The following is a 25,062-nucleotide window of genomic DNA, read 5'->3' on the forward strand; positions in this document are numbered from 1 at the left end:
TAGCTGAGAGGGCTCCAATTAACTGCATTGAGACCTAGGTGGTTCCCTTCACCAATGGTTGGGGGGGGGGGGGGGGGGGCGGGTTTCTGATGTGTTTGAAACAATTTTAGCGAATTCTGTGTTTGACTGAATTGACACCAGTGGAGCTCTAAAGGTTAGACTTAGTGATGGGGAAACCTGTACTCATGATATAGATGAAAGAGGTAAAATTAACTGTATCCCTTAAGTTTTCACGAAAGTCAGGTAATAGTCTTAACCATCGGGAATTATCCTTACCATTGATAATGTCTAGGAGGAAAGAACTCTCTTGGCTGCTTTGTTGGTGATGTCATTAATTTGTATAGAAAACAGAACTGTTTCCTGAAAGAAGTCTTGAAATTTGATTGATCTGTCAAGTCCCTTTCCTGAGGTATTATAGAATCTAAAAGGAGCTTTCATGGAGAGGAAAAGGATAGAATTTCAGATAGCCAAAGAAAGGAAAGAAGTGCATGTTTAAATTAGAAGGGACTGTTGTTCTTGCAGGTCAAGACTGTATTTAATACAGCGCATGTTAGTTTGCTACTGCTAGTCACTTCATTTTAGTAAAAATAAGATAGAGCTTCAAAGGCTTTAAGATGGATTATCCTTTCTGAATTAACATAATGAAAACAGATTTGAAGTTGTTAAAGTGAATCTTCTAAAATGTTATTATCTTTGATTTAATTAGCATACAGTGTATTATAACTTTGACTCCATATTTAGAATTCAGTTACTGTCAGATTTTTAGACACTACAAAGCAAAAGAACACCACTTCCAGCCTGTTACTATATTGAGTGGCTGTGGAGAAACTGCCGCTGTCTTATCCTGTAGAATTACACTTCTTCCTATTATAGTCTATAGAGTAGAAATGACCCTAGAAGTCTCAGAATGGTTTTGTTCAGAGGGCTATATGAAAGTGAACATTTAATAATGAGGGTAAAGCTGGAGGGAATGAGTATGTGTGTTTGCTTTCTATAAGGAGCTAAAATGTTGGTGTTCTGCACACAGCTAAGGTGTCCCACTTACATTACCTATTAACCTTATTCAAGCCTATAAGATTTAAAGGCATAGGACCTTAGTTAGTGTGGAAACTTCAGTATAGTTTCTGAATTTGAAAGCATGCTACATAAATGTTTCTAAATGTTGGTTAAAGTAAGTCCCTTTTTTGAATTGCAACTAGCTAATAAAGCATAATTTCAATGGAAGGGTCTGTTTTATCTCTAATGAGCAGGGCTGTTCAGTTAGATTACAAATTGCTCTGTGCACTCCATCATAAAGTTCAAAGCATGCAGGAGAAGACCATTAATCTGTCTACTTCAAAGGCTCAGCAGGTGTTTTCTTTAGGTTCTCAGCACAGATCTACAGGCAGTGCTCTAAACATTTAGAGTGAAGACAGCTTTTTCAAAAAATGTGCATTTACCTTGAATTGTGTGATAGGGAAAAAAGGAAAATAATCGTGTTTGTACACTAGAGCCATTTAAGGATTAACATTGTGCAAAGAATGAATTAATGGTATGCTTTAAAAATATATGTTTCAATTTTTTCTCCATTAGGACTGTGACTGAGGATCTGCCTGTAATGTTAGATCACATTACAGGTAGATCCTTTCGGTCAAGAATCTTAATGAGGGAAGGTAATCCCAAAAATGAATACGTATTTTTTTTAATCTCCAAATTCATTAGCTCTTGAAGTGCCAAAAATGTGGTTATCCTTTGTACACTGCTGCAAAGAAGATACATGTTATTTAACCTAATTAAATGGCAGAACCAGCTTGAGGGCCTAAATGGTCTGTTCCTCTGTTCCTTTAACATGCAACTTCAGATACAAATTTGCACAGATTACTTGACTATGGTCCAGCTTTTATTCAACTTTTTCTAATAGATATAAGGCTTTGTTTTGGCTTCCCATCAATTTTTTTTACTTGCTATGATATAAGGATTTGCCTTGACATTGTCTCAATCCTGCCCCCTACAGGAAAATTCAAATATAATACAAGGGTGATTCATCTTCATCCACATTCCAAGTAATAGAAACAGCAGACAAAACAATCTGTCAAAATAAGCACAGAAGTATAATTCCACATTAAAGATTTAATAGTAGTAGAATTATTTGAGGATTTCTGCAGTAGGAATTCACTGTATAGATGGACCAGCATCAAGGTATAGACCTGACCAAATATATGCAACAAATGCGTGTAGAATGCCTTGCCTGTATTCAGATGTGCAGAACAGCAATCTGAGCACATGCTTGTAACATGTAGGTTGAACATATTTTAATGCAATTTCCCATCATCATTGCACACATCAGATATCTAGTGTTGTGTTTTAGTTTCAGTTTCATCTCCTTCCTGTGCTGTCACAACGAAGAATTGTCTCATCAGTACAGTCAGTTTTGGACATCTCACCTAGGTAGCTGTGTGAAACCCAATGTTGGCAAACTATTCAGTGTGTTTTGGGGGATGGGTGGGGAGGTTGGTAGAAGCATTGAGGGAGAAGGAATCCGCTGAATCTCAATTTGTCCTCACCCAAATCACCAATATGCATGGTTTCCAACAGGGTCACTCAATAATGATTTGGAATGGGAAGCTTGGCATTGTGTTCCCCAGCCACTGTCATGGCCCCAACTGAGGGCAATTAATTCAGCATAGACCAAATGTTGAACCCAGGATCCAATTTATGTGGTGCCCCACCATACCACATGATGCATTAATCCCTTAGTGGAGAAATCTATTTAGTTCATTCACAGCTTTTATATTCTACCTTGAATATAAAAATTTGTTTGTTTTCCTTGTGATTTTTAAAATATTTCAAGCAGCTTCAAGTTACATGCATTTTTTTATCTTAAAATCATTGAATATGATCCATTGTTGAACAAATATTCATATGTTCTTATTCCTTTTACAATCTACAGGTGTATCTTAAAGTAAAATTCATGTGAAGAAAGACTTGCATTTGCCTCAAAGTACAAAGGAAGTTGAGCAGTCAAAGAGTTAATATCTTTTGATGTCCTCAGGGTTCAAAATGTGAATTGCTTGGGGAGAATATACTGTAATTCTTACTGAAATAGCTGGGCACTTACACCAATTTGGATAATGCACACACAATATATCTGAAATACTGTTAAGGTTACATGTTCCACAGTGCAGCATAAAATTATTGAAAATAATTTGAATTAGTGAAAAAAAAATCATGAATTTCAATGAAACGGTGGTTATGAGTTTTGAAACAAGAATCAATAACAAGTGCTGAAGGGCTGTTTTTACGATGTTTACCACTCCTTCAAAATTAGATAAATTAAAGTTCACCAAGTTTCATATAGTAAAACATTTTTCCATGTCTTGTTATCCAAAACTAATGAACTTGAGCATTAAACAATAATAATACAATAAGATTTTAGGAAGTAAATTTTGAAACTTGACCACAGCAGGGACATGACTGAATAAGCACATCTGCTTTGAGCCCAGAGGACCCGAATTCCCCTTACAAATCTTCATCACCAGAGGTGCTGTGGATGTGCACCAGGCCTTGGAACCCCTATACCACTCCATTGCACTCCCTTAGTCTTGATGAGCTCCAAAACGGGGAGTGTTCCAAGAGAGAGACTGCCCTAACCAGGAGAGGAGAACACCACCAAGCCTGAGCAACAACAGGAAGTACAAACCCCAATTTGAAAACTGGCCAGTTTTTTTCTTAATTCATTCTTCGGATGTGAGTGCCTCTGGAAAGGCCAACATTTGTCGCCCATTCCTAATTGCCCTTGAGCAGGGGTGGTGAGCCACTCCTTTGAACAGCTGTAGTCCATATGGTGTAGGTGCACCCACAGTGCTGTGCGAACATATGAATTAGGAGCAGGAGTAAGCCACTCAGCCCCTCAAGCCTGCTCCACCATTCAGTAAGATCATGGCTGATCTGATTTTAACCTCATAATCCTGCCTACCCCCCGATAACCTTCACCTCCTTGCTTATCAAGAATCTATCTACTTCTGCCTTAAAGATATTCAAGGCTTCTGCCTCAACCACCTTTTGAAGAGAATTCCAAAGTCTCAGAACCCTCTGGAAGAAAAAAATTTCCTCATCTCTGTCCTAAATGGGCGACCCCTTATTTTGAAACAATGACCCCGAATTCTAGTTTCTCCCACAAGAGGAAACATCCTCTCTGCATTCACCCTGTCAAGTCACCTCGGACCTTATATGTTTCAATCAAGTCAACTCTTACTCTTCTAAACTCCAGTGAATACAAGCCTAGCCTGTCCAGATATTAATCTAGTAAACCTTCTTTAAACTGCTAATGCATTTATATCTTTCCTTAAATAACGAGACCAATACTGTACACAGTACTCCAGATGTGGTCTCACCAATGCCTTGTATAACTGAAGTACAGCCCCCCCCACTCTTGTTTATTGTGAGGCAAATTAAATACAATAACATTGTATTTAGCTTTGCTAATTACTTGTGGCACCTGCACACTAACCTTTTGTGATTCATGCACTCGGACACCCAGAGCCCTCTGCATCTCAGAGTTCTGCAATCTCTCACCTTTTAGATAATATGCCTCGTTTTTATTCGTCCTGTCAAAATGGACAACCTTATGTTTTCCTACATTATACCCCATTTGCCAGAGCTTTGCCCACTCACCTAACTGAACCATATCCTTTTGTAGCCTTCTTACATCCTCTTCACAACTTACTTATCTACCTACCTTTGTGTCATCAGCAAATTCAGCAACCATACCATCGGTCCCTCCATCCAGATCATTTATATGAATTGTAAAGTTTTGAGGCCCCAACACACCACTCATCACATCCTGCCAACCAGAAAATGCCCCATTTATGCCACACTCTGTTTCCTGTTAGCTAGCCAATCTTCTATCCATGCCAATATGTTACCCTCTATAAGGAGGGAGTTCCAGGTTTTTGACCCACCGATAATGAAAAAACTGGAGTATAGTTCCAAATCAGGATGCTTTGTGACGTGGAGGGGAACTTGCAGGTCGTGGTGTAGCCACGCATTAAATGCCCTTGACCTTCTAAGTGATAGAGATCAAAGGTTTAAAAGGTGCTGTCGAAGGAGCATTGGTGAGTTGCTATAGTGCATCTTGCATATGATGTCACTGTGCGCCGGTAGTGGAGCGATTGAATGTTTAAGGTGATGGACGGATTGACGATCAAGCGGGCTCCTTTGTCTTGAATGGTGTCGAGCTTGAATATTGTTGGAAGTGCACTCTTCAGGCAGTTAGTGTATTCCATCACAATCCTACTTTGTAGATGGTGGACAGGCCTTGGGGAGTTAGGAGGTGAATTATTCATCACAGAATTCCAGCCTCTGATCTACTCTTGTAACCAATATTTATGTGGCTAGTCCAGTTACTTTCTGATACCTAGATATCTTCAATGTATTCAGGCATACAGTGACAATGTATAGGTGACAGTATACATCCAAGCTGCAAGTACGATGTTGGGTTTTAAGGGTGCCGCTGGTTGCTGTTTAAAATTGAATTTTTAAAAAATGTTTCATACTTCTACTGCCATGTACCTGTCAGCTATGGGATAAACTATTTTCCTCTTAGATTGTCAGTCCTGACAATTACCTGCATCATAACAGAATTGCTTGCCAGTGAAATGGCTACATATTTCCAAGTTACATTTAGCGCCTTCATTTGAAATATATTTCATGCAAAAAAGTATGCTTCACCCACTTATACCTCGGTTATGTTGGATTCCGTTTCTTATAATCCATAGAATGACAGGTTATTTTTACTGCATTTTTTAACCGGAGCCAGTTAAACTGCCTTCCAAGGTCAATTTGCAAATTTTGAGGTAAAGAAAGATTTGCACATGTATTTGAAATCCATGAAAAATTTAATGATATTTGAGTATGTCCCAAGTACCTATTTTGCTGCTCTGGGCCAGCAACTTTGGTTTGTGTTGCTCTAACTTGGACCAGTTTGGGAAGATTACACCAGGATCAGATTGCTTTCTGATTCAAAAAGCCTTTCTAGTTTTGAACATGCAGCAAACTGAGGCATTAAGTGGGGGTGGGGGTCATAGACTCAGGGTAAGGGGTGAATCATTCACGACTGAGATGAGATGAAATTTATTCACTCAGAAGGTTATAAATGTTTGGAATTCTCTACTCCAGAGAGCTGTAGAAGCTGAGTCATCGAGTATATTCAAGTCTGACATTGCTATATTTTTGGGCATTAAAGGAAGAAAATGATATGGGGACAGGGCAGCAAAGTGGAGTTGATGAGGTAGATCTTACTGAATGGCAGAGCAAGCTCGAAGGGCTGCATGGCCTACTAATGCTCCTATTTGTTATGCTTTTGTATTAAACAGAATAAAGTATTTTGGTAATGACAGTCATAGATTCTGATGTTGGAATTGATGCAATGGCACAAATATTGATGCCTGAAGCGTTTCATTTCCCCTTTTACCAGCTGCATGCCACACCACTCCTTTTCCTGACATTAATTTACTTAATTTTGATTGACGATTTCATAAGGAACTGTTTCCTGACTTAGCTGCTCTTGTATATATTTCTGTCCACTTTCTTCCTAGAAACAGTGATCCCTGGTGGGCGTAGTTCCTGGTCTACAGGGAACCTGCTGGTACCTCAGCCCAATGACCATTCATCATGTGAGAGTCAGGCCATTACCTCAGCACAGTCAAATTCAAATGTTCTCCTCACTCAGCACCTTGGTATGCATGAGTTCCAGTGGTAGTCAGTGGACACCAATTAGGTACAAATGCATTCTTCTCCCCTACTATTAGCCTAGTGATGATGAGGGCAATTATACTGTTCTGCTACTGCCGCAACTGAGAACGACAAACTAAGCAGTTATCAGGGATTAAAGCTGATGCATTCTGCATTTGTTGTGTGGCTCAGCTTCACATTACATGGTGCATTTAACCAGTGAAGCAACATCAGAATATGCCTCCATGTATATAAACACCGGCGAAACTTCAATCCAGTTTTTGTGGGTTCTGTCACAATAATAACAACAACAACTTATATAGTGGCTTAAATATAATAAAATGTCCCAAGGTGTCTCACAGGAGCATTATAAAGCAAAGTATGACTCCAAGTCACACATGGAGATATTAGGTCAAATAACCAAAAGATTAATCAAAGAGAGAGGTTTTAAGGAATGTCTTAAAGGAGGAAAACTAAGTAGAGGGCGGAGAGGTATAAGGACAGAATTCCAGGGCTTTGGACCTAGGCATTGAAGGCATGCCCACCAATGATGGAGCAATTAAAATTGGAGATGCATTAGAGCCCAGAATTAGAGGAGTGCAGATATCTCGGAGGGTTATGGGGCTGGAGGAGATTATGGAGATGAGAAGGGGTGAGACCTTGGAGCGATTTGGGGAAAGAAAGATTGCAAATTTTAAAATCAAAGACTTTGCGTGATTGTGAGCCAGTGTAGGTGAGCGAGCAAAGGGGCGATGGAACAGGTACAAGTTAAGACACAAGCAGCTGAGGTTTTGATGATCTGAAGTTTACAGAGAGTAGAACATGGGAGACCAGCCAGGAGTGCGTTGGAATAGTCGGTTCTAGAAGTAACAAAGGCATGGATGAGGGTTCCAACAGCAGATGAGCTAAGACGGGCGAAGTCAGGCAATGTCACGGAAGTGCAAATAGGTGGTTTTGGTGATGGCACGAATATGAGGTCAGAAGCTCATCTCGGAATCAAAACGTGACACCAAGGTTGTGAACCGACTGCTTAATCTCAGACTGTTGGTCGGGATAGAGATGGAGTTGGTAGCTAAAGAATGGAGTTTGCAGCGGAGCCTGAAGACAATGGCTTCAGTCTTCCCAGTATTTAATTGGAGGAAATTTCTGTTTATCCAGCACTGGATGTCAGATAAGCAGTTGGATAATTTAGTAACAGTGGAGGAGTTGAGGGGGATGGTGGTGAGGTAGAGCTGGGCGTTGTCAGCATATACGTGAAAACTAACATTGTGCTTTCATATGTTATCGTCGAGGGGCAGCATGTAGATCAGATGTAGCAACAGCATATAGTTTACATTGGGAAGGGGGTAATGGTTAATCTGTTACTTTTTGGTATAAACCAACTCATTGAAATAGGAATAATATTTATTTAGTATCTTTTTTTGTGGCGCTTTTTAGGTTCCTGTCCGAATTTTATAGGAACGTGGTGGCGCCTGTGACAAAAATCAAGTATCTTTATCCAGCTTTAGCTTTGTGGTTGCTGCATTAAATCATGTCACAAAACAGTAGGGTTAGGATTTTCTACTTCTGTGCTCACAGTGGGTAATATGGATGGGAATCATGGCTGGTACGCACAGATGCTGAAAACCCAAGCTATATGCCTTACTGGTTCACTTGTTAATTGGTTAATGAGTTGTCATGATAGTCAAAATCTGAAATAAGGTCTGATGATGTAAAGCTCTTTCTCCTCTTCTCGGATAGGTGAAAGGCCCTACGAAAATAGAGAATAAAACCAGTTTCTCTATACATTATCCTGGGCACATTACCATGAGCTTAATTAGATACCAGGCCCTGATGAATATGTCCCCCTAGTTATGAGGAGATGTGACTCAGCTATAAGAGTAATCAAAAAATAAAAGTACATAAGAGTGTAAGAAGGGTAATAAAGAGCCAAGAATTGAATCGTTTTGCTTAATTTATTTGAACGTTGAACTTTACTTGATTATTTCTCTCTATGGTACAGCAAGCTCTTCTCCTGGAACAGCAACGTATTCATCAACTTCGCAATTACCAAGCATCCATGGAGGCTGCAGGGATTCCAGTGTCCTATAGCGGACATCGTCCACTCTCCCGAGCTCAATCATCACCTGCTTCTGCCACTTTTCCTATCTCTGTTCAAGAACCACCCAGTAAACCTCAATTCACTACAGGTAAGCACTTCTCCAATCCTGAAAGCTGAATTTCTACCCCTGATCAATTTTACGCATCCAGGTCTTTATCACTCTGCCTATTGCAAAGTGTTTGAATTCTGCTTAGAAGTTACTATGTAAGTTTATGCTTGATGTGCTTATTGTATAGTAGCAAAATATAAGTGACAAATATATTTCTGAATTTTTTATGTGGCATTATAACCTTGATCTATATGCTGCCCATTAGCGGCATCTCCCAGACATGCAGTTAGCTGATTAAACCGAAATGTACCTCTTCACTACTTCTGTGTTGTCACATTGTTTGTCCAACTTCCAGCCCTGGATGAGTTACCGTTTTCTGCAGTTAAACGTTTTGAAGACAGAAACCATCATTTTCAGCCCCTGCCACAAACTCCATATTCCTCTCCATTGATTTCTATCCTCCACCTCAACCACCTCAGACTGAAGCAGGCTGCTCACAAGCTCAGTGTCTTATTCTACAAGCTGAGCTTCTGACTCCATAAGGTTGTCCACTTGCACCTCAGTTACATTAGCACACCCATCCCCCCCACCCCCCGCCGATCTCAACCTACCTACAAGTATTATCCAATTCCAGCCCTTATCAGCTCCTCACTCAAGTGTGCCAGAGTTCTCTTGCCAACATCCTATTCTTCATCCGCAGTAAATTTCATCTCATCCATTACTCTGTATCCTATTCTGCACCAAGTCCTACTCACCAGTAACCTCTGTCCTTACTGACCTCTAGAGGCTTCTGGTTTCCCAATGCCTCAGATTAAAAATTTTCTTCATCTTGATTGTGGTGCTGAGACCAAGTGTCCTAGGCCCAACCATCTTCAACTGCCTCTTCAATGACCTTCCTCCCATCATAAGCTCAGAAGTGGGGATGTTCACTAATGATTGCGCAATGTTCAGCACCATTCACAACTCCTCAGATATTGAAGCAGTCCATGTCTGAATGCAGCAAAACTTGGACAATATCCAGACTTGGGCTAACAAGTGGCAAGTAACATTCACACCACACAAGTGCCAGGCAATGACCATCTCCAACAAGAGAGAATCTAACCATCGCCCTTTGACATTCAATGCCATTACCATTGCTGAATCCCCCCACTATCAACATAGTGATAGGTGGGTGGGGGTGGTGGTTACCATTGACCAGAAACTAAACTGTACTAGCCATATAAATACTGTGGCTACAAGAGCAGGTCAGAAGCTAGGAATTCTGTGGCGAGTAACTCACCTTCTGATTCCCCAAAGCCTGTCCACCATCTACAAGGCGCAAGTCAGGAGTGTGATGGAATACTTTCCACTTTCCTGGATGAGTACAGCTCCAACAAGACTCAAGAAGCTTGACACCATCCAATACAAAGCAACCCATCCACAAACATTCACTCCCTCCACTGCTGATGCACAGTGGCAGCAGTGTGTCCCATCTACAAAGAAGCACTGCAGTAACTCACCAAGGCTCCTTAGACAGCACCTTCCAAACCCACGGCCACTACCATCTAGAAGGACAAGGACGGTAGACACATGGGAGCACCACCAGCTGGAAGTTCCCCTCCAAGCCACTCGCCATCCTGACTTGGAAATATATCACTGTTCCTTCATTGTCACTGGGTCAAAGCCCTGGAACTCCCTACCTAACAGCACTGTAGGTGTACATACACCACATGGACAGCAGCAGTTCAATAAGGCAGCTCACCACCACCTTTTGGAGCAATTAGAGATGGGCAATAAATGCTGGCCTAGCCAGCAACGCCCACATCCCATGAATGAATGAATAAATAAAAAAGTATTGAACTCCTGCAGCGATGTCCTGGAACTGAGATGATTGACCTCCAACAACCACAATCTTCTTCCTTTGTGCTAGGTATGACCTGAACCAATGGAGAGTTTTCCCTTAATTCCCATTGACTCCAGTTTTGCTTGGGTTCCTTGATACCATACACAGTCAAATGCTGACTTGATGTCAAAGGCAGTCACTCTCATCTCACCTCAGGGTGTTCAGCTCTGGGTGGTCCACATTTGAACCAAGGTCATAACGAGGTCAAGAGCTGAATGACCCTGGCAGAACCCAAACTAAGTGTCAGTAAGAACATAAGAACAAAAGAGCATAAGAAATAGGAGCAGGAGTAAGCCATTCAGCCCTTCAAGCCTGCCCTGCCATTCAATAAGATCATGGCTGATCAGCCTCAGGCCTCAACTCCTCTTTCGTACCAGCTCCTCACAGCCCTCAACTCCCTGATATTTCAAAAATCTATCTACCACCCCTTTAAACACTTTCAGTGATCTAGCCTCCACAACTCTCTGGGGTAGAGAATTCGAGACATTCACTATCCCCTGGGAGAATAAATTCCTTCGCATCTCAGTTTTAAATGAGTGTCCTCTTATTCTGTGACTATGTCCTCTAGTTTGAGATTCCCCCACTAGTGGAAACATCTTCTCAACATCTACCCTGTCAAGCCCCCTCAGAACCTTGTACGTTTCAATAAGATCACCTCTCATTCTTCTAAACTCTAGTGAACAAAGGCCTAACCTGTATAGCCGTTCTTGATAAGTCAACCCCTTCATCCGAGGAATCAGCCTAGTGAATCTCTTTTGAACTGCCTCCAACGCCAGTATATCCTTCCTTAAATACGGGGACCAAAACTGTACTCATGATTCCAGGTGCAGCCTCACCAACACCCTATACAGCTGTAACAAGACTTCCCTATTTTTAAACTCCAACCCCCTAGCAATGCAGGCCAAAAATTCCATTTGCCTTCTTAAATACTTGCTGCACCTACATGCTAACTTCTTGTGTTTCATGCACAAGAACACCCAGATCCCTCTGTGCTGCACTTTTTTGGAGTCTCTCTCTATTTAAATAATAGTCTGCCTTTTGATTCTTCCTACCAAATTGCATGACCCCACACTTTCCTACATTAAACTCCATCTGACAAGTTTTTGCCCACTCATTCAGCCTATCTATAATCCCCTTGCAGATTCCTTATGTCCTCATCACAACATGCCCTCTCACCTATTTTTGTATCAAAAGCAAATTTGGATACATTACACCCTGCCAAACTCCCCCAAGTCATTAATATATATAGTAAATAATTGAGACCGTAGGACTGATCCTTGTGGCACTCCACTGGTTACGTCTTTCCAACCTGAAAAAGACCCATTAACCCCAACTTTGTCTTTTGTGTGTTAACCAGTCTTAATCCATGTTAATACATTACCCCCAATACTGTGAGCTCCTATCTTCTGCGATAACCTTTCATGTGGTACCTTATCGAATGCCTTCTGGAAATCCAAATGCACGACGTCTTCCGGTTCCCCTTTATCAACTCTGCTTATTATATCCTCAAAGAACTCGAGTAAATTTGTCAAACATGATTTATCTTTCAAAAAATCATGTTGACTCTGTTTGATTGCGTTAAGCTTTTCTAAATGTCCTGTTATTTCTTCCTTAATAATGGACTAGCATTTCCCAACGATAGATGTTAGGCTGACTGAACTATAGTTCCTGCTTTCTATCTCCCCCCGCCCCTCCCCCCATCTTGAACAGGGGCGCCACATTAGCACTTTTCCAATCTGCTGGGACCCTCCCGGAACCCAGTAAATTCTGGAATATCTCGACCAATGCCTCCACTATCTTTGCAGCCACTTCCTTTAAAACCCTTGGATGCAGGCCATCAAGTCCTGGTGACTTGTCTGCCTTTAGTCCGATTAGTTTGCCCAATACTTTGTCCCTCGTGATAGAGACTGTTACAAGATCTTTCCTCCCATTAGCTCCTTGCTTCTCTGATATCTTTGGGATGTTTATAGTGTCCTCCACCATGAAGACTGATGCAAAATATTGGTGTAAATAAAATTATCTGCCATTTCCCTGTTCCCCGTTATCGATTCTCCAGTTGCATCCTCCAAGGATCCCACGCTCACTTTAGCCACTCTTTTTATACACCTGTAGAAGCTCTTGAGCAGGTCTTGAGAGGTGAGCAGGTTATTTCTAAGCCGCTTGCTAGCACTGTTGATGACCCCTTCCATCATTTTACTGATGATCAAGAGTAGACTGATGGGATGGTAATTGGCCGGCTTGGTTTGTCCTACTTTTTATGAACTGGACATAGCTGGGCAATTTTCCACATTGCCGGGTAGATGCCAGTGTTGTAGCTGTACTGGAACAGCTTGGCTAGGGGCGCAGCAAGTTCTGGAGCACAAGTCTTCAATATTACCAGAATATTGTCAGGGCCTTTGTAGTATCCAGTGCCTTCAGCTGTTTCTTGATATAACGTGGAGTGAATTGAATTGGCTGAAGGCTGTACCTGTGTTGCTGGGGACCTCCAGAAGAGGCTGAGATGGATCATCCACTCAGCACTTCTGGCTGAAGATTGTAGCAAATGCTTCAGCCTTATCTTTTGCAATGATGTGCTGGGTTCCTCCATTATTGAGAATGGGGATATTTGTGATGGGTGAGATTGAGCTAAAATTGGGCCCAATATCTCTCTGGCTGCAGGCTATATTCTTGCATCAAGGGTATCACCCATTAATTCTTGCAAGAGCTTAGTTTCCCATATGATATGATTCAGGTATTATTCCTGAATGAGGTAGAAAGTCTGTGTGATAGAAGCACTGATTTAAACTGATATTTTGTGGCTAAGTATAATCCAATGAACTTGATATGATGGCAGCTTCATTTGGATTGTGCCTTGGGGTGCATAGCTTTTCAACGAAGTTGTCCATTCATTTGAATTCTTCTCGACATCTCGGGCTTCTGTACAAGTGATTTCCCAAATATAAATTTAAGTTTTTATTTAGAACTTAATATGTTGCAGGGATTCTGCAACATATTGAGTGATGAGAGATTTCTCAAGAGCTCAGGGAACAATGGACAGTTTTTTCCAGCCTGAATGGCACCAATATCAATTGAAAATAGATTTTCATACGTGACTGTAGTGGATGTTCAGAGAGGTGGCTGTAGGATTATGGTAAGATGCATTAAACTCTGACTAGAATCGTTGCTCACACAATTTTTTGGAGTTTACAAACATATCTGAGTATGACAAGCATATAAGTCATAAATGATATATGCTCAGGTTTAGCATGGAAATGTTCTAAGATTCTTCTCACTCTGAAGGAATCCCCCCCTTCCTGGGAGTTCTAGGTTCTCTCCCAGTACATAACGGCCATTTTCTGTAGTTGACTCATGGATAGCTGGTGGGCAGGTATTTCTGTTATTAACAGTGGTTCTTCCTTAATTAATAATCATATTTATTTATAGTTAAAATTAGTGAACAGAAGAAAGTATGTTGACAGTCAATGAATGTCATTTCTGAACAAACAAGAATTTCAATAAATCTCCATTTCCTGTTGTAGTCCTGAAGCCCATGAGAGGATTTAGTTACATTTTTCACATACAAATTTTTTTTTTTTTTTTTTTGTTCATCTGTTTCTGGTGTACTGTTTCTTGATTGTTTTCTTTTCATTCACATAACAGGTCTTATATATGATACACTGATGCTGAAACACCATTGTACCTGTGGAAATACAAACAGCCATCCAGAACATGCTGGCAGAATCCAGAGTATCTGGTCTCGACTCCAAGAGACTGGCCTACGCAGCAAATGTGAGGTAATTTCCAGAGACAGGAACTCCTTGAAATAAGTCAATATGGAAACAAACTGCCACTATCCTTGTTGAATTGAATAGTACAGGATGATTATTAGAAAAAGTTAAAATACAACCTTGAGCAGATGCAAAGGCAAAACTTATTAATAATTTTTACCGTTTAGGTTTATCTATTTACCATAATCAAATGACCTGTAAACTGTTTTAAAGCTGTATGTAATTTATACAGAGAAGACTTATTTTAACCTATCACCTAAGTATGTAGGTAAGTTATTAGATCTGTCATGGAGTAACTGCATGTTAATTTGATTTAAGTTGATAGAATATGTTTCTGTATTCATATTTTGGGCATAGTTTAATGGTGACTTAGGTAAATATACCACAGAGCATGTATATGTTTTATTCATCATATAGCTTTTTTGAAAAAAATTCTAACGACTGGGAATTGTGTGTCTCATGCAGCTGTGCCATTTTTGTTCACTGAGTACTAGAGTATTTTGTACTGAAAAGTGTATGGGTACTTTGTGGTCTTCTCTGAGCTGCTGAGTTTATGAAACTGGTGTGATGACTGTTTATCTCATCACTAGCAACTTCAAGTGTGTATAATTTTTGTTAGGAACTATCATAGGACTAGACATCGAGCGACCACCACTTCTGGATATGGTGCTTTCATGTTTACAGTAATGTGGAAACGGATGTATTTTATATTATTACAACTTGTTTCTGCTCTCTGGGAAATGTTGTAACGTGCATTACATTACAGAACTGCCAATAATGTTCAGTGTCAAAATAATTATACTTAAATCATCCAACTAATAGTGTCCAACTGTTTGGCAGTTTCTAGCTCTGACACAAAACTTGGAAACATTGTGAACTGTGAAGAGGGTAGTGATAGACTTCAAGAGGCCCCAGAAAGCCTGGCGGAAAAGGCAAACACGTGGCTGATAAAATTTAATGCAGAAAATTGTGAAATGGTACATTTTGGTAGGAAGAACAAGGAGAAGCAATAAAAAATAAGGGGTACAATCCTAAAGAAGGAGCAGAAAGACATGGGGTATATGTGTACACATGATTGAAAGTAAGAGGGCAGGTTAAAAAAGTGGCTAGTAACACATACAGAATCATAGCTTTTATAAATAGAGGCATAAAATATAAAAGCAAGGAAGTTGTGGTGAATCTTTACTTCAACTGAGGCCGAACCAATGTTTTATATTGTATCCAGTTCAGGGCACCACACTTTAGGAAAGATGTGAAGGCATTAGAGAGGGTGCAGAAAAGATTCAGAGAATTGTTCCAGGGATGAGGGATAGATTGGCAAAGCTGAGGCTGTTCTCCTCAAGAAAAGTTTGAGAGAAGATTTGATAGAGGTGCTCAAAATCATGAGGGGTCTGGACAGAGTAGATCGGGAGAAGCTGTTCCTGTTGGCAGAAGGGCCGAGAAGCAGATGACACTGATTTAAGGTGATTGTCAAAAGAACCGAAGGCATTACGAGGAAAAACATTTTTGTGCAGTGAGTGCTTAGGACTGGCATGCACTGCCTGAGTGTGGTGGAGGCAGATTTAAATGTGGTTTTCAATGGAAAATTGGTCATTATTTGAAGAGAAAAACAAATTGCAGAGCTACAGGGGAAATGGGACTAAGTGAATTGCTCTTGCAGAGAGCTGGCATGGACACAATGGGCCAAATGGTCGTCTCCTGTGGTGTATCTATTCTGTGATTCTATTTAAGGGGAGCTCAAAATCCTGTTATTAACAAATGGCCAAATAGGCTTAGAAATCTAGAAACTAAATTCACAACATTTTTGTCTAGTTCTCCAATTCCTTTCTATCAACTTTTTAGTTTTCCTTTCTTTGAGGTCACAATTCCTTCATACAGAAAGTGTTTTGAAGTATAAATGCATATATAAAAATGGACCGACTGTGACATTGTTTACAGTTGTTCCTGGATCTGGATTATGGTTGGCTTGTTTACTTCGTAACTCTGAACAGCAAATCTTGTGACTATATGTAAACTGCCACAATCAATGGCTAGTATATGCTTTTTACTTTAAAATAGATTGTTTTTCCACATGTAGTTAAATGTCAAACCATATGTGTGACAGACACGCGCCAGATGTGAGACAATTATTACCGCAGATCTCTTGTGGCATTGCTTATGATAAATTGGAGGATATGCTATTTTATAATAATGGGAGCATTATATTATATAATGCATTATGTAATATGAGTCTGTTGCTGAGGTATTTAGTTGTTGAAGGATTTTACATGTTAAGATGAGATCCAAAAGCCATTTTGACTTTTGGTATCCATTGGCGACTGTTTGCAATGTTTTAATCCTTTCACAGGATGTGAGCATCGCTGGCAAGACCAGCATTTATTGTCCATTCTTAATTACCCTTAAGAAAGGTGGTGGTGAGCCGCCTTTTTGAACCACTTCACTCCATGTGGTGTAGGTATGCCCAAAGTTTGGAAGGGAGTTCCAGGATTTTGACCCAGTGACTGTGAAGGAATGGCTCTATCGTTTCAAGTCGGGATGGTATGTGGCTTGGAGGGGAACTTGCAGGCACGGGGTTCCCATGCACCCGCTGCCCTTGTCCTTCTAGGTAGTAGAGGTCATGTGTTTGGAAGGTGCTGTCGAAGGAGCCTTGGTGACTTGCTGCAGTGTATCTTGAAGATGGTACACAGTGCTGCCACTGTTCATCAGTGGTGGAGGGAGTGAATATTTAAGGTGGTAGATGGGGTGCTGATCAAGTGGGCCTCTTTGTCCTGGATGGTATCACACTTCTTGAGTGTTGTTGGAGCTATACACATCCAGGCAAGTGGAGAGCATTCCACACTCCTGACTTGTGCCTTTTAGATGGTGGACAGGCTTTGGGGAGGCAGGAAGTACTTACTGCAGAATTCCCAGCCTCTGACCTACTCTTGTAGCCACAGCATTTATATGGCTAGCCCAGTTCAGTTTCTGGACAATGGTAACCCACAGGATGTTGAAAGTGGGGGATTCAGCAATGATAATGCCATTGGATGTCAAGAGGAGATGGTTAGATTCTCTCTTGTTAGAGATGATCATTGCCCAGCACTTGTGTGGCGTGAATGTTGGTTGCCACTTATCAGCACAAGCCTGAATGTTGTCCAGGCCTTTCTGCATATGGACATGGACTGCTTCAATATCTGAGAAGTTATAAATGGTGCTGAACATTGTGCAATCATCAGTGAACATCCCCATTTGACCTTATGATAGAAGGAAGTTCATTGATGAAGCAGCTGAAGATATTTGGGCCTAGGACACTACCCAGAGGAAATCCTGCAACGATGTCCTGGGACTGAGATGACTGACCTCCAACAACTATAGCTATCTTCCTTTGTGCTAGGTATGACTCCCCGATTCCCATTGACTCCCGTTTGCCTGGGCCGGTTGATGCCATACTCAGTCAAATGCTGCCTTGATGTTAAAGGCAGTCCCTCTCACCTCACCTCTGGAGTTCAACTCTTTTGTCCATGTTTGGATCAAGGCTGCAATGAAGCCAGGAGCTGAGTGGCCCTGAAGGAACCCAAACTGAGAGTTGGTGAGAATTAAAGCTCATCCTTCAGTTCCCTTCATTTGCTCACACAGCCAAATGTAGCAGGTAAGTATTGTGTAAGACATCTTAACGTTCAGTTTTATTAGGTGGCATAAGAAATAAAAGTGGTGAAGTGATTCATTCGTAGTTATCTATCGGGTTATAAACAAACAACATAGATTCAGATAAACCGTCCATCGCCTTTAGCAGGCAAATCACATTAGCTGTAGGAGGTGGGACTACATTGTTGCGCTAGAACCAGATTTTGATGGAACTGAGACATAAAGCTGCTTTAAAAGCAGTTTTTTCAATGGCAGAGAGTGATAGGCTATTGCTAGGAAAGTGTGAATTGGTATATTATATTGTTGCCCTGTCTATTCTGTTGGGAAGGTGTAAATAAGGTTAGTTCAATAATGGCTGCCCGCATTCTTAGTCCACGTGTTAATCTGTGAGTCCACATGTTCATACTAACTTCGCTGTATTTGGAACCATTTGATTGGTTCAGCTTCTTTTATCAGCCACTTCTGTTGACTGCCTATTATAAAGAAACATGTCATTTTTTCCAATATTACAGTGGGATACTGTGAAGCAGGCTTGTGGAGGCTGTGTGTGACTAATTAAACTGAAGACAGTCAGACTGCAAGGTTTAAATAATCAAAAGGGTTAGGTGTAAAAGCAGGCATTTTGAAGTGGAGATGAACAAGCTAAGATGGGATACAAGTAAAAACAACATGAATAGGAATTTGCATTAGGAGGTAAAAGAGGAGTTGAATTTTTAATTGCTGAATTTCAAAGAAAAATAAAAGGAAATTTTACAACTGGCAAAGATCATAAATGATTAAAGCAAAGTTATTAAGTTTATTTTTTCCGAAATTAGTGGCCACAGAGACAGTGTGAAAGATTTTTATATTCTGGGAAAGGTAACTTCCAAAGAAAGTTGAGTACAATGGGTTTAAAGATGACAGAGAAAAAGCATATTTAAGGAAAGGTTGAAAGCTGTATGAGAGGTGTGGCCATGTGATATCTTGAAGAGTGTGCTGTGCAAGGACAAAGCTGTGAAGTAAGCAGCCTCTAGCCATCCCAGAGAAGAGTCATAGAGTTATACAGCACAGAAACGAGCCCTTCAGCCCATTGTGTCCGTGCCGGCCATTAAACACCTATCTATTCTGATCCCATTTTCCCGCACGTGACCCATAGCCCTGCATGCTATGGGATTTCAAGTTCTCATCTAAATGCTTCTTAAATTTTGTGAGGGTTCCTGCCAAACACAGGAGCGTCTGTTTGTTCCAGAAAGGAAGGTTTTAATACAAGCCTTGGATTTCCATTGTCGAGTGAGAAGGAGAGAGAGAAGCCTGTGAAATACCTCTCCTAAAGCAACAGTGGGTGCCTTGGGTAATATCACTGGAGATTTTATACATTAAGCATCCATAGGGACTGTTGCCTGAAAAAGGGTGTTTATTTGAGAGTCTAGCTAAGAAATCTTTTGGGAAATATTATAAGACTAAATTTAACTATGTAACTGTAACCTTGTGTGTTTATGTTTTTCTTTTGTTAATAAATGTTTTAATTTAGTATTTAAAATCTCCAAAAGTGGTAGTGGAATCTTTACTTCTGACTTCAGTGCACATACCTCCTCATAATAAAAATGCAAACGGCAAATTGTTGTGATAGCTTGACAAAGTTTCCCTTTGGGATTTTGTCAGCCCGGCATTTACCACCTGCCTTATAATAACACTATGCTTCATAAAGTGTCGGCCATGAATCAGTGGTAGCACAATGGCCTTTGAGTCAGAATGTTGTGGGCCCATGTCCCACTCCAAGGATTTTAAATAATCTTGGCTAATGAGTCAGTGCTGTACTGAGGGAGTACTGCACTGTCAGTGAGGTGTCGCCTTTCAGATGAGATGTTAACTGAGAACCCCACGTCTTCTCAGGTGGATGTAAGAGATCCCGTGACACCTTTTGAAGCAAAATAGGGCGTTCAACCCAATGTTAACGGATTTCAGAACAGGTTATCTTTCCATTATCTCATTTCTGTTTGTGGGACTTTGCTGTGTGCAAATTTACTGCTGTCTTTTTTGCATTGTAATAATGACTACACTCCAAACTGCTGTAAAGCACTTTGGGACATGAGGCTGTGAAAGGCTCACTCTTTCATTCATTTGACTTTTCCAATGCCATTTGATTTTTCAAATGAAGCTAGCCACATTGGAGGTTTATCAACCCACTTAGTACATTGCCGACCCAAGACAGTCAAATATAAAAGTGATGCAGAAATTAATTTGCATATATGCAGGATAAACTTGCAAGTATGATGGATAAAACTTATGGTAGATGTAATGTTCCATAAATTACTTCATTTTTTTAAAGCTTAGATGGATGAAAGTAGTGATAATTCACTGCTCTCAATCTGAGTTTTTGTTTCCAGTTTGTCTTTCCCTCTTTTCTGCATTCCAGATATTGAATTTTAACATGTTGCTGTGCAATTTTGGGCTATATTTTCTTTTATTCATTATATTTTTCATTGTTCATTAAAAATGGTGGTATTTCCTTAACACCAAGAAACTAGTACGATAGTTACATTTTTAAAAAAGGTGTTTGGTCCTGAAATAGATGTGAGTTTCTATGTGCAGACCATTCTCAAAGTCAAGATATGTTTTTGGGTAGCTAACAGTGAAATGTAACAATTTCCTTTTTACACAATTGATCTATACAGCAGGACACTCTTTCTGTAGGTCATTTACCCAGATTGGGTTGAACTGTCCAGCATGGCTGCACTGGTTATTATCTTTTCCCTTGTTTGTTAAAATCAGTGAGCAGAAAAAAGACTTCAGTTTCCCCATATAGCACATTGTTTTGCTTGTTGAATTAGTATCATTTATTGCAACATGACATTGGAAGTAATTATGGATTATTTGCATTATTCACTTATTAAGCAGGCCACTTCTCAAGTCGTTTATTTAAAAGGCAACCCACTCTACTAGTTTACAAGTAGCAAGTAGTGACTGCCAAATGGACTGTAAACACAATAAAATGTGTCATCTGAGATGGGAAGTAGACACTTCAAGAGTAAGTGTCTTGAAAAGCATTGCTAAACATTTTTTTTACAGAAATATTCATTGATTTGGGTATTCACTTATGCAGATTTAAATATTGCTGAAAAAAAAGAGACATATCTAAGCTTTTCATCTTGCACTTGTCAGGACACTCGCAAGAATACCAATATGAGGGGAGAACAACAATTTATACTGCATGTAAAGAGAGTGCTGATTGGTTGGCAAGTGGCATTGCCATGGAGAATGCACCACTGATGGTGGCTGACAGTTAACTGCCAAGCATTGTTTGAAATTTAAACCAGGCAGCTTGACCCTGATTAGTCAAGGAATTGCTCTGAGGAATGAGTCAGCGAATGGCTGTCACTTATTTTGTTTAGCTGAAACAGGCGCAATATATGTACATGTTCTTTCCATCTGCAAAGATTTAAATAATCTTTGCGTTTTCAAAGTCTTAAATTTTATTTTCTTTTGTAGAAAGGATCTCTTTATTCCTCCTCACTGGTCATGTTTCACCAGACACCATTCATAGCTGAGAGGGAGGCTCTCAGGCCTTTCCCAGCTGCCACCCTATAGCTTTGTTCCTGAATGTGGTAAAATCTACCTGGGGCTACTTCTTCAATATATTTATTATCTAATACATTTGCCCTAACCATTCTTATTCCAAAAAATAAGATTCTTCGAGTTGACTAGCAACCCATTTTTGTACTGGTATGGCATTATTAAATTATTTTTTCATGATAAACTATGTGGAATCTCTTTATATTTAAAAGGCTTGTCATGTTGACAATGCTATTTGCATATTCTCAAACCCAAAATAAAAAGCTGAATCTTGACCCCCAAAGTATTTCAGTTGAACCTGTTTATAAAACAGTATTCTGTAAATAAAATGTTGGCGTCTTTAGTAAGACCAATGATATACATCAGGTGAGACTATCACTTGGTTTAAAACTGAAGCATATCACTAAGTACAAACATATTTATATTGTGATTTGAAAGACCTGAAGCTCAGCATGACACTGGCACCAGTCCATCTGAACTTTTACCTACAAAAAAGATTATGCTGGTACATGACCGTAATGAACAGTAATCCCATATGGAAGAAGTATAAATAGAAACACAATGTTTGATAAGATTTGGAATATATTATTTCCATGTGTCAGGTATTAAATTATATGAAAACCTATATGGCTCACACATACATAGAGATGTGCTGATCAAATTACACCCACTGTTGGATATATTGATACGTTGGTCAGCAGCGAGAACATACTTTATATATCCTTCTGTGTAGAGTGTACTGTATTTTTGCAAGGAATTTAATTTTTTTTAAATTATCTTACTAGCCTGCTTACCTGGCTGTATTCTTCACCTGTCTTCCTTCATCCAGTAATATGAGGCTATTAGTGATGTGTACTTTGAACAGATGTAACTCCTGACTAGGGTAAATAATTTACTAATAATTGGAGAAACTTTTTAATAATGTGAGATCTAATTTAGTATAAAGGAAATATTACTTTGAGTTAATATATTGCTACCTGTTGATGTATCCAAAAGGGGGACTGAGGGAACTGTGGCAATGCCAGTAATGTATTCTTCACTATACCTCATAGACATCATCACAAAGTTTATGACATCTACATTTGTCTTCCCAATCTCTCCCCACCCACCCCCATGTAAACTATTTGGAATAATATTTGGTGAATCTAAAAAACTAATTCAACCTACATGGATATATTTTATTTGATATCTGGCACATCTAAAGGGGAGAAGAAAAGATATAAAAGATATAAATATTGCATTTTCAAATGGATTAATATTTTCTTAATAACTACTTGATCTCTTGTGGCATTGTACCAAGTAAGTCAGGGATACGGCATCTCTCCTACTTGCCTCTGTTGTCATTATTTTACTATTCCCCTCTCTCACCTCTTGAATTTTTTCTTTCTCTCATCTTCTGCTTCTCTCCCCAACTTTCTTTTGCTTCTGTTTTCTTGCTGCCACACTTCCTTTCCTTTCAGATGGGGGAAGTGGATGGTACAGCAGGGAACGGAACCACCAATGGTGGAGGCTGCCTTTGGGTGTGAAAAATAGCCCTCAGCAGAGCCATTTCCATCCTCTACCCCAGTCACGTTCTCACCATTGTCTACCCCTACCCCTTCACCTTCACACTACCACCTCCCCTTCCTACCAGCCCCTCACTCCCATCACTATCCCTATCCTCTGCTTTTGAAATATCTTCTGAATCCTTATATCATCCACTGTCAGTTACTTCACACTTCTATCCACTCCTTCCTACAAGACCACCCCTGCCACCATCGCCCTGGCTCCTGGGGAGAGTGCTGGAGATCAGGGCTTCCTTTCTCTGACTGTTTCCCCTCCTCACCTATTCTACCCCCCTCCCTTCCTCTATCTCTGTCTCTTGAGCTCTTCCTCCTTGTTTTGTTTTTATTTCTCAGCTTGTAAATTAATAGAACACAGTACAACAGATGTGTGACCAGAATACTGTGATTATTTTTTTCACTGGACCATGAATGCATGCACTCATACAGCCTCTCTCCAAAACAGAACACTCAATATAAACCTGAAATTCTTCCTCTTGCCTTCCAAAATTATTTGGAAAGATACTGTGCGGGAAGCTCAAAGCTTAAAAAGTAAAGTATCAGCAGAGCAGACTGACACTAAAGTAGCCGTGAAGTTCAGCACACTACCCATGCTTCAGTATTGATAATTCAGAGGTAACAACTCTGGATAAATTGGAACTTTTAAAAAGTGTGTATTTTTCAAATTTTTATTGATTACTTAAAAATTTAAAACTATTTGCTACAGGCAATTAAATAAATAAATATGTTATGAATTGAGAAGTTCAAATAGTACGAAAGTTAATTGTGGAAAAATGTTTGGGAGAGTGCAGGAGAGAATCATGGAGGCCCCATCTCCCAGGAGGCAGCAGTTAAGGCTGAGCAAATAGGGGTTGTAGGATACTCGGGAAAATAGAAATGTTTAAAAGTTAGAGAAAAAAAATCTAGAAAACGTTTTGCTGACAGAGGGGAAAACCAATTAGTTGCAGATGGACAGAAGGCAGAGTGACTGTGAAAACCACCCGACTGGGACCAAGGGCTGTTGCGGTGACAAATCAGAAGCACAGTGAAAATCATTTTCTGCAAAGAATTGGGGTAATGGAAAGGGCCATCCAGAAACTGGCTATTACATGCCTAACGCCATTGTAAGTCAGAGGCCCTGCACGGGCAAATGTTGTACTGGATAGGGGGTTCAACCCACCATACAAGAACGCAGCGGTGGCGGGAGCAGAGTGAAGGACCCAGCTCAACAGGCCACAAAAATTATTTAGTAAGGAAACAAAGATTTCCAGCCGGTCATCCTTTCAGTATGGCATAAAACACTAGAGGAGCAGCAGGCTAGAAAGGATCTCAGTTGGAGTGATAATAGCTTGAAACAGCAGGGGACTGTCAGCTTTAGCAGGGGCAAAGCAGGAGTGCAGTTGATATTAACAGTGGGTGAGGGTTGTGCATTGATTAAAACCTGGATAGGAGGAGGAATATATTAATATGTAAGATCAAAATAAAATTCAAAGCAACATAATGAGAAATTTGCCTGGGAAAATCGGGATGCTGTTGGAATTCTGACAGAAGATTCAATTTAGTATTTGAAACAGAAAACCAGAAGAGAAAAGGTCCAAAATGTTTAAAGTGAATGTTTTAATAGAAACAGCTTTCAAGAAAAGCAGACCCTATTTCTGTACAAACAGCACCGAAGTATGTAGCACTAATGTGATGAACCTGTGACATGAAAGAAGTGTTCTTCCCTTTACACTGAAGGTATAACTGGTCTGATAATGGGTTTACCCCAGGCTCCTGGTTTCAATGAAAACTTCTGATGAAACTTGCCCCGCATACTAAAATTAATATCTGGTACA

General features: G+C 40.1%; 1 protein-coding gene across 1 annotated transcript in view; it reads left to right on the forward strand.

Annotated features, from left to right (window-relative positions):
* The window catches only part of hdac4 (histone deacetylase 4), a 458,769-nt gene that overhangs the window by 378,566 nt on the left and 55,141 nt on the right, over window positions 1-25,062 (forward strand). The window contains exons 14-15 of the mRNA XM_078551420.1: window positions 8,714-8,900; window positions 14,383-14,516. Of these exons, the coding sequence (XP_078407546.1) occupies window positions 8,714-8,900; window positions 14,383-14,516 (321 nt within the window). The remainder of the gene's footprint in view (window positions 1-8,713; window positions 8,901-14,382; window positions 14,517-25,062) is intronic.

Source organism: Cetorhinus maximus, chromosome 11 (genome assembly GCF_964194155.1).
Source record: "Cetorhinus maximus chromosome 11, sCetMax3.hap1.1, whole genome shotgun sequence".
In the NCBI taxonomy this organism is placed as follows: domain Eukaryota; kingdom Metazoa; phylum Chordata; class Chondrichthyes; order Lamniformes; family Cetorhinidae; genus Cetorhinus; species Cetorhinus maximus.